Here is a 15,883-nt window from a genome sequence, read left to right as displayed (position 1 = left end):
ATACTTTTCTGTAAAATGAAGGAGCTTTAGTAGAGAGTTCACTTAGTTGTGCAATGTGCAACAGACAAATAAAAACCAAGTAGAAAATGACAAATTTAAATACCATTGTGACTAAATGCTAACTACAATCAATAGTTTTAAACCAAACAGATTAAACTTAACTTACTGATACAATACAACTGACAAAAAATTGATATGAAGCAACCAACTGAGCAAGGGATAAAGCACATGAGGTGTTCACATTTTCTTTTGGTCACAGTTTTTCACATGTTCACTTTTAACATCAAGGAAAAGCTTCCTTGCAACAGTTAAATCACTTAATCAAGGTGAGGTTGGTGTGAAAATGTGGATCCCATTGTGAGTGCAATCAATCATCATTGTGACCAGTGACCACATCAATGAGCATGAAGGAGGTTGCTTTATCCTGTGTAAAATTTTACTCTGGATAGAGTTGAGTTATGGAGAAATAACAATGATTAAAACATTTGAGAACCAGCATTCACACAGATTTGAAAATTTGATGCAGCAACGGACATTGCTTATTCTTCCAGCAACACTACCGGTACTGTAGTTGCAAATGCTGACAAGAACAAGCTAGGCAACATTTGCTCAAGTGCTCCAGCCTGAAATTGAAATAATCGACATGACACTTGGCAAAGTTCAATTATAGAAAAAAAAAAAAATGGCATGAACTTCTGGGCTGCAGCTGTGTGACACACAATAATAAAGGTCAGACAAAAGTGGCTATTTTTACACACTTGTTGCCATGGTTAAAATCAGGTGTTGCCAGAGTTAGGATTAAAGTTAGGAAGGGTTATAGTTAGGAATAAGGTTAGGGTTTTGATCTATGCCCAGGACTAAAAAATTTCCAAAATACAAGTTTTTGTTTTTAACAGTTTTATACTTTTCTCAAATTAGGGCAGAATTCCTTATCTGGCAATGCTCTTGAAGCTATTTTTACACTATATAGTGTAAATATAGCCACAGCCCAAAAGGTCACCAATGAGTTTAGGCCAGTGCTTTTGAACCTAGCACCATCCTCATTCTGGCAAAAAATTCTGCACAATCTGCCAAATAAAATGATTCGTAAAAAAACGCATAATAAACAATGCGATAAAAGCAACATGAGTCGAACGCTATAAAACTACGGTACTTCTCCTGATCACATTTAAATGATTTAAGCAAATGTTATACTTTTTTCGTGGAAAAAAGAAACGATAAACATACAATTTCAAACAAAAACTTGACTTGTCATCAGAAAACCAATTGTAAAGTCTGCGAAAAGTAATTAGACACAAAATTGGACATTATGACTGTCAGATACCGGTATGAGATTTGAAAAAGAAAGTAGGTACCGTAAGCATCACAAAAATGTCTATAAAAATACTTTCCAGAAATATTTTTATGAATTTTTATTTTGATTTGTGTTCAGCGTTAAATTTCCTTTTCAGGGGTGTCACACTCGTGATACGGCACACAAAGGAAACGTGAGCAGACTATTTGAAAATGGGGCAAAAAAATTTACATAAATCGAAAATCATTAAAGATTTTGACGTTAGAGTAGACCAGGGCTACTCAACTGGCGGAACGCGGTCCGAATCTGGACCTTCTGGGTGTTGATGGTGTAGGCTACCTTCAGCTTTTGGAAGAATAACTTCATTTCAGGGCTTCTTTAAATAAATTTCTACTGGGAGGCAGCAATCCGCCCTGTTAGCTCAGTGGTTACGCGGCCAGCTCAAGATCACGCGGCGCAAGTTCGACTCTCGAGGTGTGCGCTTGAGCAACGCATTTCTGGACTGCTCTCGATTCAGCGGCACCTCTCTCTGTAGGTATCATGGCTGATATGCAGCCCTCGATGTACAATGATGTTCCAGTTTGATTGATCTCGTGCATCTTGCTAAATTAGACACCTAGTCTTCATACGAACGACGACGAGACACCTAGTGAATGAAATAATACCCCGACAAGTCGGCAACAACACTTCAACAATCAGAAAACTTCACTCTACCAATCTCGGTAACCGGCCCTGTGTCAAGAGCCTCTACAAGTAAGTTATGTGAAACTACCAGGAATAACTAATCAAGGCTTTGTCATTCCGAGGATAAACATTCAAAACCAACTAACCAATTTTTACTGTGATTATCCTAGTTGCTGCAGGGGGCTTCGACTCCCCAACACTTCTCAGAAGTCCAATTCGAGTTACATTTTACTTAAAAAAGTGGTTTGGTACAGATAATAATTTAACTTTCGTGGGAAATAACTTATTTCCCAGACCGCTAAAAATATTCAACTTGTTAAACTGAACCTTTGTTGACATTAGTTGAGTACTTGAGTAGCCTATTAAGTAACCCTGGAGTAGGTAGACTTTCAGGCTTCATCGCAACGCTTCAACCCGTCACGGTCTGTTGGTTCACCGTGGAACCCCTCTGTCGGCATTTTTATTTGTTGATTCTTCACTGTTTAGTGATTATAAGGTTGTTCCACCAGAGCCACTGTGGCTCTGGTTCTACCTCACCTATGAGGCAACCTTGTGCGGTCAGGCATGGAGGAACCATTTTAAAAGCAGGTGGGCCCAGAGGCGCAGCAGTCAAAGTCAATCCAACTTCTGGGGGGCATAGCTCTTCCATCATAACATTGTTGCATTCCTAATACTTGAAATCGTTAATACATTGTGTTTACATGATTGCCTTTCGTGCTAACAAGCGTAAAATTTCCATTTTTGGATACGGTAGTAGGCCTACGTTTCAATTTGTGCTTCTCATACATTCGCACCCATGAATCGTTTTCACCCAGATATCGATAAGTGAAACACTATGACTGCTATAGGCAATCCTCTCGACTGGAGTCTGATAAAAAAATTCGAGAGACAAGAACATTTTTTACAATATTGTTAATTTCCGAAACAACCATGTAAAATGATTATAAATTTTGCTTCATTAAACTTTTTTTTATTTCATGTTAAGTCTCTCTAAGTCTCGTCTAAAGTTTCATGAACCAACTGGCTCGGCCCTGCCAAGAAAAAAAAATGAGTGACTTTGAATCGCCTCCGTACTGGTGCTGGTCGCTTCAAACACAATGTTTTCCTAGAGATTGTGTGACTCACCAGCCTGTGATTGTGGTGAACGTCAAACAGCACAGCCCATCATAATTCACTGTCCAGTGTTTTATTAAATCTCATCAGAATAGGCTATTTTTTAATTTGATTTATCTGTTGCAGATAGGCCTATGTACCGTACTGACGAAGCTACAATTGTGATGAATGAATCCATACAACTTTAAAAACCTGTTTTTATTCAAAATGGCGAGCAGTATCAAAACAGGGGCTGAAATCTATTTCGCAACTTCGTGATGTGCGCCAAACTTGTCTAAGTCAACGTACATAGACGCTTTCAAACAAATTTGATATCGCGCAAACTTGAATGAACATGAATGCATAAAATATCTTTGAGCCAGCTTCAATTCATCTGAACCTCCAACTGAACGAGCCTCGCAGTCGTATCCCCAGGAAGATGATAAGGCAACATCCCGGCAAATGTTATCAGCGCCCGAGCTTGTTGTCGAGCGGCAGCACATACAGAATCACCAGACCTGCAAAGTCGGTGAAGTGGTAATAGCCAAAGTTTTTCAGACAACGCAAACACTGTACTTTAGAAAAGATTTCCAAAAATTTTGAAATAATTTCAACGTCCACGCAGACAACTCACAACCCTATGTTGTCTTTTTACATCGTTTTAACGTCAAATGACCGGGAAACGTCAAAAGCAGGCAATTTTATTTGTGGATGAAACGTCACGAGCATGACGCAGGATCCAAGCAGCGCAATTTCAAGCTGATTGAATACTGGCAGATATTCTGATTCGTTGAAACAAAACTCTACTACATTTTCATCATAATTATGTTTCTAACGCGTTATTGCGACCAGGGATGTGGAGTCGGAAGGATTTGGCGTGTCCGGAGTCGTATGTTTTTCGCCCGATTCCACAGCCCTAGTTACGACAACTAAAACAATTTGTTGAAGTTAAATTTATCTCTATGAGACACTCACTTGGTAGCGAGAGTCTTGTTGAGGTTCTCTTGTTGCTTGCACTGACGAGCCAGTAGGTTCATCGTTGCCAGGAGAATGTTGGAAATGTTCTGACGAATTTCATCCGAGAATAATTTAAAAGCAGTTACTTTGGCCTGGACCTGGAATATATTGTTTTGACAATCAATCAATCAAGTTTATTTCGGCATAGCTCCACATTCATTTTCCATGTACACATCAGGAGATATAACAAATAGCTTTCTTTATATGGAAACTACATCGAAGCACCGAAAAAACCATGCGGTTATCTTAGTCAATGTGCTGTTATAGCAGTCAAGAATAATTGCATAATATCGCAAGGTAAAAGATTTTGTCAAGAGATTCTCGCATTTTGCATTTCACGATTCATGCCTCGGGCAGCCAAAGACGACAAAATTCAAACTTTCACGTGAAAATTTTCACTAAACAGATATGCTGCTCAATGCTCATACAAAGCTGCGTGTTACAACTTGGTCTACAAAAGGTGATAAGTGACCTCACAGCAGCGGTATCACAAAGTTGAGTCCCACAAGCATATTGTGTGTTGACAACAAGAACTGCAAATGCGAAGTGTTCACAGCTTTCATTTTTATTCTGGCGGAGGAAAAGTTACAGGTGAACTAACACGATTTAACTTCTCTAGCTAACCGTAAACACGGAGCTCATGCTTCATATCTCTGGCAGACATAACAAGCGTTTTGTGCATGAACGTTTGTAGGTCTATTTCAAAACCAAACTTAAAGAACTACGGTAGCACAAAATACGACTTTAGAGAAAAAGCTGTTTCAAAGTTGCTATTTTTTTTTTTAATTTCTATGGAAACACCAGCGAATGTTATAGCGAAATTAAGTGGTATTCAAATTTTGTGCGGGGACATTCATTGACCATGAATCCATTATACAAAATAGTTTTGGTGATAAATCAATTTCTACAAAATATGACTTAGTTTTTAAACTCAAGTCTTCAATTGCAAAAATTATGTTACATTGAAACCTACTGCTAAAAACATGTAACAAAATCTCTATGAAGAAAAGGTGACCTGTTCGGTGACTGAAGGCAGCAATTGTAGCTCTTTGATCACATCCAGCGATTGTTCGACTCGGTCAGAATGATAGAGATCAAAAAATGAAATCAAATCCAGCAACAAATGAAATGTTGATCTCAGTGATTGGGAACTTTCCAATGCCTGAAAGCCGAGTAAACTTATAATAAAATAAACAAGTGACTAAAACTGTTTTGAATCAATCTGTGACGTCAACAAATGACAGCTTGACATCATCGTCGCTTACATCTATCTTGCTGGACGAACCTTGTTTTCAGGAGAAAGTGCGATTGAATATCGAACAATTAAAAAAAAAGAAAATTCGCTTGAGACTTCTTTTAAACCAAAAATATTTTTCTACGCACGTGACATTCCGACAGTCTGAATTAAGCTTCTGAGTTAAAATCTATGACGATGCGATTTTCATCAAGCTAAGCACGGTCTTAAATCTACATTTTCGAATGCAAATGCACGATTTTAAAAACAAACTGTTGAAAGATTTATCTGAGCAGTCGGAGTAAATTAAACAGGTACTAACCTGACTTCTATATCTTTCTGCTATTGTCAAAGCCAAGGTTTTCAGTCTTAGTCTATGAGGATAGGAAGTGTCAGACCCACTGACGACGGTACATAAAAGCCTGAAAAAATAATAAAAAAAAAAGGTTGAAATCGTAGCTGTTACACAGATTCAACGGAATTACACGTCGTCTTCGAGTGTTGTTTCATTCCAAACACAATTCGCCCAAATTCATTAGCTTTAAATTAAAAACAACATATAACTGATTTCACAGTAACCTAACCTGCCTTGATTCCTTATAACCTATGATAGTAACCAATGTAGCCATGGGACATATAAAGTAGATTATGAGATCTGTTTCAGGAGATTTTGGAAGGCTGGTAAGGGAAACTAAGCACTGCACCAAGCATAACAGCCCGCCTCGTTCCATTTGGTATTATCCTACCATCTTTCTTCCATTGGGTTTTGAACTACAAAGAGAGGAGTAGGTAACACTAAATCATATCAGAACAGAAAAAAGACGTTTCAATGCTTGCTTGAATCGTTGGAGAGTGAAGGCCTCTGGTGCGTGCCGATGTGAAGCGATGGAACAACCAGCCAACACATCATCTTTGGGTTCCCCCATACATTCCCTTCCTATTGGAATAACTTGCCTCTGCAGCCTCAATGATTCGATAACTAACTGCCTTCAAGTCCTTCCATTGTGCTAACCACAAACCTTTTTTACGCCATACGAACGACGACCAGGAAATTATTCGTTAACGACATTTACAAGATCGAAATTATCATCATCATGATACGACAAAAACTACAATATTATGAATCTTACAGAATAAATATGCCTACAAAGCTGGTGGGTAACTGTTTGCTCGGTTGGAAAATCACCTGTTAAGAAGAGCGAGAGTACGATCATGGTTTCCACACAGATCATAAAGATAGATGGCATCTTCATGGAGTCCCTTCTCCTCCGTGTCCTGAGCCACCTGTGACAATACAAACGGAGTGAGATCCTAATTTTCCAATTTATTTATTAAAGTCAAACCATTTGAAAAAAAATCGTACGAACCTAGAAGAACAAGTCAGTGACATCAAAAGCAACATCATATAAAAAATGAAAAAAGCGAATTGCCAAAAAAAATATTCACTTCCACACACAACATTGTCATGAAGAGATTCACCAAGAAAAGGATGCTAGCCGTTCAGTGATACGTCGTCACAAGAATAAAACGATCGAAATTGTACCTCTCCATCAAGTCAGTTCATTTACCGGGTGCTTGGTTCACAATCAGAATTTGTTTCGTTAACAACGTGTAATGATAATTAAGTTACCGAACCTTAGCTATGAGCTGCAGTGCATCTTTCCCGCAGTATTTGTCAACAATTCCTGGCTTCCTGGTTCCGTCAGGGTTTAACTTCCCAAGCAACATTTCAAACTCGCCCGTTTCACGTACCTGCCGTCGACACAATAATCAACGCCATTCTGATACATATTTTGTACATTATCACATGATTCCGTGAGACTAAAATATCACATAATTCCGTGAGGCCATACCATCACACGATGCTGTGAAACCACAATACCACATGATGCCGTGAAACTATAATATAACATGATGCCGTGAAACCACAATACCACATGATGCCGTGAAACTATAATATCACATGATGCCGTGAAACCAAAATATCAAATGATGCCGTGAGAACGCGACAATAAAAACGGAAAGACATCATCATGCACCAAACTATACCGTCATCATGTATTTGTCAACTGACCAGCTCGCTTGTACAGTGAGACAGCAGGGATTGACCGTCGGTTCGGATATCTCGGAGTAGAAAGAAATAATTGAGCGCCTCTCTGGGATCGGTTAGCTCGAACTTTCTCGTGTACATCATGATAAGACGAGGGAGGTTCAGTCTGTGGATGCTCGTACTGCAATTGATATCGTGTTTTACACAAAGAATTTTTCATTGCACCACAAGGTTGATCTCGTTTAGGGCCAAAACTTTAGGCCTATCCCGATAGCTTTTTCATGCAGTCATTTGTGGTGAGGTTTGGTATTGTCAATAGTATTAGAACTTTCACAAGCATGATCAGACTGACTAGACTAGAGCGAGTATCATCAGTTTGATACCGCAAAACAAAATAGAGTAAAACTAACACCAATAAAAACTTGAAGTGAAAGCCTTAAGTGTAACCACAGCCACCCACACACAGCTACATGGAAGGCATCTTCTTATAAGGAAACAGCGTCATGCAGATGCCTTCTGAAGCAAATTTCCAAATCAATAAAAACAACGGCGCTGACTCATTTCTTTTTAAACCTGGGAGTCAGTTACTTTCATTCGCTTATGATGCAACAACGCAACATTCGTTCAGTGACATTCAAAACAACATACAGAGGGCATTCATCGCTTGGTTCTGTAGTGAGCATCTTAGCATGCAAGGATGATGGAATGATTAGGAGGTTTTGGGTGTAGAGGGAGAGCGCTACGTGAGCGGCATGGCAACGCATTGTGTCGAACCGGGAGAGGAATTCCAGCGCAGATTCAAATTGGCAGGTCAGCATCAAAATCTAATAGAATGAAGCCTGTGTTAAAATGCAAATCTTCGAAAGCTAAGAAACTTTTCCAGGCGGGCCATGTGATCATACAGTGGACAGAGAGTGTTTCTCTAGCGAGCTAAACTTTCAAAGTTTAGCTCGTTTGCAACAATTAACTCAATGGAATGAAGCACTGACTTTGACAATGGAATGAAGCACTGACTCTTTTTTAAATACACAGAACAAAGTGTGGAAAGGATCGCTTAGAAATTACAGAAGCGAGGAGAGTTAGATCTACACGTAAATGACTTTGGCATGAGGAAAGAAAAACTGAACAAACGAAAAAGCAGAACAAAAAAAAACGTTAAAAAAACCTGGAAATAAAGCAGTGGATAAGCGGTGGCGTTGAAGTGGCTCTCTCCATAGTCATCCACGAGAAGTGTCTGCAATCGAGCCAAAGTCAGAACATCTGGGTGAGCTGACGCCTTGTCCTCTATCACAACCTGAAATAAATTCTTGCGGTTTCATTTATTGAAGTAAATGAAAAGATGTAAGTAATGAGACAATTTTCTCGAAGCATATAACAGCGGCATGGAAAAAGCATCTTAAAAATCTTCATATTTCAAATGCTATTTTCAAATCTTTAAACACAAGAAAAAAATGTAATTTCAAACTTTCAGATTGAAATATAATACTGTACTAAACAACTTAAAAATCAAAATTAAATAAAACTATTCATTCATTAAATCATTTGTTTAAAAGCAGCTAGGGCATGAACACAGCCTACCTGACACAACTTTAACCAGAGATAGTCTTCGGCTTTATGCGCAACTTCAGCGTGCACGTCAGTGACGTCACAGTGCCCTGTCGTGTAAAACATGTCGCTTAGAAATATTTAGTAACAAGCATTGAATTCGTGAAAGATTGTTTCAACTCAAAGTAAGACTATTTTCCAAATTCCCTTTACGGATTATGATTAATTTGACTTTGTGCTGAAGATGGCCAGGTACAACTTGAGCCTATCTAAACCAATGAACACAGTTGATCTCGTACAACGCGCACCACGCACCGACAATGCAGTACACAGCTGTCTTGAACGGATCCGAAGACGCTCTGATAGCTCGCTTATATTGAATCCTCATCCTATTCTCCGATGCGGAAGAAAGCCGGCGAACTCCATCTTGTGAGTATTCCTGAAAATATAGAGATGAAAACACGACGCTTTGCAGAAATGGAAGATAAACCTTCAATTGACGACCACTAATCCAGTAAATTATTCATCGAACATCAATCTGTGAACCAAGAGATAGCAGTACGGAGGCCAATCGTACACGCTTTATATTTGAAATACCATAAAATATTTGGCAAAAACTTCGGAGGCATTTCATCGCTATGAAATGAAGGATAATCCAAATTATATTGCTAATCCTACATTAGGACTGATCTGCAGGTGACAAGCATAGATGTAAATGTGGAAGCGAAATTTACTTCACTATAAATGGCTTAGTATTCGTTAAGTAAGTTGTTTGAAAGTGCAAATGACATGCTGCACTCTGGATTGTTCTCCTCTGCTGCTCGTCAGCTTGATTAAGGTGTTTAATTTCCGTCATTTTTTAAATAATTTATTTTGTTAGCTTCTACTCTGTATCAAATTGCTTCTACAAATTAAGCATAAACATTGAGCAGCAGATGCTTCCAGCAATTTTACTGCAAAATGTATATACTAGTATACTATGTGTGTACAAGTAGAGCTAAAACTATCATGGCTGGTTGTAAAACTAGTGCCATGCTTGAGACGGAAGCAAAAAATCAATTGCTATTGGGGTCGTTCTATGTCAATTCAACCTATGACCAAGAAGTTTTTATCTACAAGCATCGTTAGTGACAAGTTTTAACCAAACCGAAAAGATTGGTGTTTGAGGTATTGTCTGTTTTGTTGGATTGTCATGAAATGACCCATTGTAAGAATAATGTTTCCAACATCACCTGCAACCAGTTGCAAAACTCTGGTATGACGTGTTCGTGTAGTTGGGCGACCTCCATCGCAGCATCCAGATCCCCGCAACGTAAACAATAATATATGACACCCCACAAAGGGGCGCCATCTATCTCGCCGTCGTCGTAGCCCTGGATAAACGACAGGTTTACTTCGAAGCACAGTCTATATCCAGACAGCAAAATCCGTCATTTTTACATTTATTTAACGTCTGCAGACCTTGAATCAATGTAAAAGTGACGGATTGTGCTGTCTGGGATCATCAATAACCGTAGAAACATAAACTAGCAAACGCATTGCAAAAATTCAAGAATTAAACTCATATTTGCAGGAGACACTAAAAGATTAACTCTATAAAAACTTTTCACAAAGTTGCTTCCACATTATCTTAAGTTTTTCAAGACATTTCACCTTTTAAACATTATCCAGTTAAATATTTATGGTGATGTAACGCTGAGGCAGGTAGACGCTGTTATGACGCTGTCGTGAAACGTGATCAGCTTGTTTTAATTTTATCAGATATGTCAAGTTCAAACTTTCTCAGACCTGGATCGTGTTGACAGGTTGAACTTTTAAGAAACTTTTAACCAAATGAAGCCTTCCAGGAATTCCTCCACGCTGGGCAATGTGGGGGCGAGAGTAGACGCAACTGAGCAAATGATTCAAGTTAATTGTTGACATCACCATACACATTAAAGATGTTTTATAAAATAATGATAAATTTACAAAACATCAATTAACGCATAAACTTCCATATCAGCACGATTATCTTGTACACAGAGAGATAATTAATTTGTCACATCTCGGATCACGCAGCATCTTCCTTCGCCTGGACCAAAACGTGTCCGCGTGAAGGGAAGACGTGACGAGTGTCATGTCAGTCACTATCGCGAGGCATATGGAATGGAGCTTGTGGAGGTAAGCACCTTAAGGGATTCGATCTCCATCTCTTAAGCACCTCGATTCCACCTTGAGGGAGCACGATCGCTTCCACTCCCCCCAATGCAATTGCAGGGATGCTAAAGTAAAGTCTCCTCAGTCATACGGTGATCACATTGCGTGAATACGACAACTATATGATGAGGTACGAGGGCGGAAAATGATCATAAGGTAAGTCTGCGCCAATACTGGACACAGGTCTTACAACGTCACGAGAGTGAAAGGTAAGAATAACGAGAATAACGACTTGAGTGTGCAACGATGGAATAGCTGAATGTAACAGAAGATACTGCAAATATGACAAAACTGCTTCAAATGTATGCAAGCGTTAGAAGTGGGTGCGCGGCATATATCAGAAAAAAACCGACTTACTTTTGCATATGCTCAACATAACTTTCCTCCAAATGCTTGCGGGCTTGCGTTACCAGTGCTTTCAAGACGGATTTCGAAGTTCGGCGATTTAATGTCCCTTGGCTAACATCAAGTGGCGCTTGCGTCAAGCTAGCAACCTGGGATGAATGAGAGTCAACAAATTATAACTCAAGATGCGCTGAAGAACGTAATTAATCTGAACTGGCAGCATTGCTTTGCAATATAAGTAATAATAATATCAAGATCATGTGTTCTCAATTTAGGTCGCCCAACCCATGTTTTCAATTTATACATTTAAAACTTCATGCTGCTTGCAATAAACGCTTGTTTTAACTGGGAACCATAATTATTGTAAATTCACAAACATGACGAACATCGCGTACTTGCATCGGCGAAACAACCTGCTGAGGTTTGGTGCTTGGAGCTGGCAATTTAGTATGCCATCGTACTTTTGCAATATTAGAAACAGTAACCAACCGACGTCTTTGATAATAAAATACATGTAAGTAGCTACTTTGAAGATTTATCAGAGTCAGTTCGTCACACGCCTTGCTGTCGCATATCACTTACAAGCTTCCAAACAGAAACCAAAGTCGGGTCTTTCATTTTTTCGGCGGCAGTTTTGCAAAGTTCTGCAAGGTTTAATGCGATCCCTCCTTCAATCAACCGATCATTAAATATGTGAACCTGAAATATTCAAAATTACCTTAACACTTTTATATATTTAATTTAATCCACACACCACACGCAAGAAAATACTTTTGAAAATGTCGGCGCGAGGCACATGCAGTGTGTGGTTACCATGTACAATTGTACATTGATTTTAAAAACTCAAGTCTAATGCAAGCAAAGCGTTGTTGGAAACAGAGCTGGAAACAAAAGCATCGAGTAAGATGAAGAGTTAATGGAGGCAGTATGCTTGCAAGAAATGGAATGCAAAATCTCAGGCGTTTTGGAAAATTAGAATCACATCACACTAACGAGGTCGAAGTCAAAAAAAACTTTACAAATTAAATAATCGAAAATTGGCAATAGACCCATGCAATCATGGCTAGGCATAATCACTGCTAGGGTTTCCAACTACAAAAATTACAAACTAGTAGCCAAACTTACTAAAAGCTTTCTTGTTAAAAATTCTTTCTTTGCAACGCTACAAAAGCCCGATAGCAGTGTCGGCAAACACAGCCGGGTGTAACTGTGTAATATCGACATTGATACATTTCTATTAACTAAGCCTAAAATAAAAATTAATTGCTGCAAAACATTTCTGCCACTCTGAACTGAAAACAACGAGTGAGTTTTGACTCAAAACTTTTGAGCAGTTTATAATTCATGATCGTTGATTTGAAAGCATCGCTGTTTCTTAAAAGCATCCACCATGGCGACCTCTAGGCTCGTAAATATAGATCGCTACGGGCACCAACTTGCAGTGAGATGATCACAATCACAAGAGACTGTAAACCTGTTCAAGCCAGTCAATACCTGTCTAGCATAAGCTAATTCCCATGAATCCATCAAACTCCTGGGGTTGACAACATCGGGAGCGTTGTTATTATAATAACTCGATGAAATGTGTTCAGATATCTCTTGTGTGAAGTTCAGTGTTCCATCGCTTCCAATCAGTTTGTTAAGAATTGTCTGCTTTTCGTTCTCCCAATCATTCAACCGTGACTAAAACACAAATTTTGAGAATACGTTTTTTCAAAAAATGTCATTTCTGGCGATTGCTTCAATGGCTTTAAATCAAACATTCCAATCACTGATCAAAACAGGTCAGCACGGTACTATTTTTTCACATTAAACAACACAATAAATTTAATATTTTTTCGTGTATCCAAAAGATCTATTTTTAATATTTTTACAAAACTCCAAAGCCGACACACCTGCCAATGTTGCTTTTCAACTTTTTCAAACGTCTTTTGCTTCTGTTCTTCTACAACCGCCAGAATTGCATTTTCACGTTCATTACGCAAAAACCCTGAAAAGCGAGCACCGGTGTCCGGTAATGTTGTTTGTTTACAGTAATGATGTTTGTAATGATCTTTCTATACAATGTAGCATTGTAGCTATAAATAGACTTTATTATATAATTGCTATTAGAATACATTGTATCAATTAAGATTTTATTTTAACTAATATTGGCATAGCTAATTGAGTCATTACGGACTTACGCGGAAAAATTGAGAACTATACAACGTTGTGCTGATGTGCTCCCTGCTGTTACATCAAAAAAAAAATTGAATAATTACAAGCAAAAGCTACAGGAGTTTAACATGACGGGCTCGGTTCAGCAAACTATAAACCTGCCAAAAGCGTTTCGATCCCACATCCCTGGTTATAAGCACTGTATAAAAAGAAGCTGAATAATTTTGTAACAATTAGCCAACACAAATATCTGCTGAAACTAAAAAAAACAGCGCGTTATACTCCGGCGTCTTTCATATACGACTGCAAACATATGAGACAATGAAATACAGTGCATTGCCGTTGGGAGTTATCAGTTTTTTTCTACGCCGTAAATAGGCCGCATGAAAATCGACTTGCAGCTGGAACTCTAGGCTGTGTGCACTGAAACAGTCGCACCCTAATCTAAAGGAGGCAGCCACCATCAAAAGGCGTCAAACTCAAACCAGGTTTCTAATAGTTGAAAAGTTGTAAGAAACATAAACAAAACAATGTGGGAAAGATCTGATTATGCAGTAGCAATGTTCAGTGCAACGCATAAAAAAGTTGACAACTATACTTTTGTTTGCTGCAAGAGTCAGAAGTTCTAACCTTCAATATCAGTGTCGGATACAGCCTCAAGAGGTTCAAAGCCTTGTGAAGATGTTAAAGCTTTCAAACGATCGGAAACATCTGGGACATCTTTTCCTTGAGAACTCAACAACAAAGAAGCTTTAATCTGCAAGAAGAACAAATTGTATAGCAAGACAACCACAAACCAAACAGAAAAACTAATTGCCAACACTTTTCAATTTGATCCAGTAGAAAGCCAAGGTATACCGTACTTTGAATTTTAATATACTTCTAATTCTTCGCCTGGTGATAATAAATGCAGTAATATTAAAGGGAATTAACCTTTTAGAAAAATATCCTATACATAACTCCCTGTAAAATTATATTTCAGACACAAGAACAAAATTCTAATAGGCAGCTAGACCATTAAACAATAAGACAATCTTATTGCTTATACAATTCGTCACTAAAAGTCTAATGAACAACGATCAGCAAAGCAGACATTTTTGCAAAATTTTGGCACCAAAATCCAGTATATCAATGTGGTTCTTGTAAAATAATCTACAATCTACATGCTGGGTCTGCTACTATTCGGTGAGTCCGATTCGGTTAGTCCGATTCGGTGAGTTCCTAACCTCTAACCCTAAAACGGCAATGATAATTAGGCTACGGTACCCGATAATTTAAAAAAAAAAATTAAAAAATCCCCCGTTAAGGGATCGAACTCACCGAATCGGACTCACCGAAACGGGCCATTCCGCTACATGCTACATCTTACTGTTGTTTTACATTAAGTTGCACTAGGTCAAGTGAAAAAAAACATCAGATGTGTATAAACAAGTATTACATCCAGATCAGATGAATAGTAAAAGATGCTATGTATCAATAGGTAGGTTAGGCCTATAGCATTGATTCGAATATGTTGTAACATATTACACACTCGAGCATTATCTTGCACTGCAGGTGTCTTTGAACACAGACGTTGTCCGGCTACAATGACTTGCTGAATGTTTCTTTGCAATCTTGGTCGTTCCTCCCCACCGTCAAGTCCTGTACTGAGCTGTTCAGCTTGCTGAAGAAGGTCATCGAATCCAATGCCAGACATGTCACCAAACTCTATTCCGTGTGTCAACTATGAGCTCGATCAGACTTATTTACATTCACACAAAATTAGCCAAGTACTGTGAATACATAAGTAATATAAACAATAAATGTATTTATACTACAAAAAGTGCTCAATGCCAAGCAGAGCGAATTACATCAAATATAGTTACTATTCTATAGTAGTATATAGTATACTCTACACCCTGTTTCACCCTAAAAAAGGGATTATCAGAATGTCCTTATTCAAATAGAATTAAAAAACAATTCTATTTGAATAAGGACCTTCTGATGATACCCCTTTTAGGGTGAAACCGGCTGTAGAGAATAGTAACTATATTTGATTTATATATAATATATATGATGTACCAAACCCTAATACACAGATGAAAAGATCAAACTTTCTATGAAAGTGGCATTGACATTGATGATCAATACAAAATTTAACATGTGCATTTATCCACATTATTAATACTCGACTTGCGAATTATTCCTTTCACATTGATTCAATATCCACACACGCCTATCGGTTATACATGAAATTATTTGAAACAAGGTAGGGGGAGTTTTGGTAATG

General features: G+C 38.3%; 1 protein-coding gene across 1 annotated transcript; it reads right to left on the bottom strand.

Annotated features, from left to right (window-relative positions):
* Positions 1 to 3,274: 3,274 nt before the first annotated feature.
* On the bottom strand, positions 3,275 to 15,382 carry LOC145770466 (nuclear pore complex protein Nup93-like). Its single transcript, XM_082582124.1, has 19 exons — positions 15,146 to 15,382; positions 14,245 to 14,371; positions 13,353 to 13,447; positions 12,952 to 13,140; positions 12,040 to 12,156; positions 11,470 to 11,606; positions 10,705 to 10,807; positions 10,149 to 10,289; positions 9,232 to 9,355; positions 8,950 to 9,026; positions 8,537 to 8,665; positions 8,020 to 8,195; positions 7,396 to 7,552; positions 6,957 to 7,073; positions 6,508 to 6,605; positions 5,644 to 5,743; positions 5,103 to 5,249; positions 4,046 to 4,185; positions 3,275 to 3,588 (listed from the first exon to the last, which is right to left on the bottom strand). Exons 1-19 carry the CDS (start codon positions 15,308 to 15,310, stop codon positions 3,456 to 3,458), a joined length of 2,472 nt encoding a protein of 823 aa, XP_082438250.1. The 5' UTR covers positions 15,311 to 15,382; the 3' UTR covers positions 3,275 to 3,455.
* Between the last annotated feature and the right edge of the window lie 501 nt (positions 15,383 to 15,883).

The sequence above is a fragment of the Aplidium turbinatum genome, chromosome 5 (genome assembly GCF_918807975.1).
Source record: "Aplidium turbinatum chromosome 5, kaAplTurb1.1, whole genome shotgun sequence".
Taxonomy (NCBI): Eukaryota; Metazoa; Chordata; class Ascidiacea; order Aplousobranchia; family Polyclinidae; genus Aplidium; species Aplidium turbinatum.
Note: the sequence above shows the minus strand (reverse complement) of the source record. Positions and strands in the feature narration are given on the sequence as shown.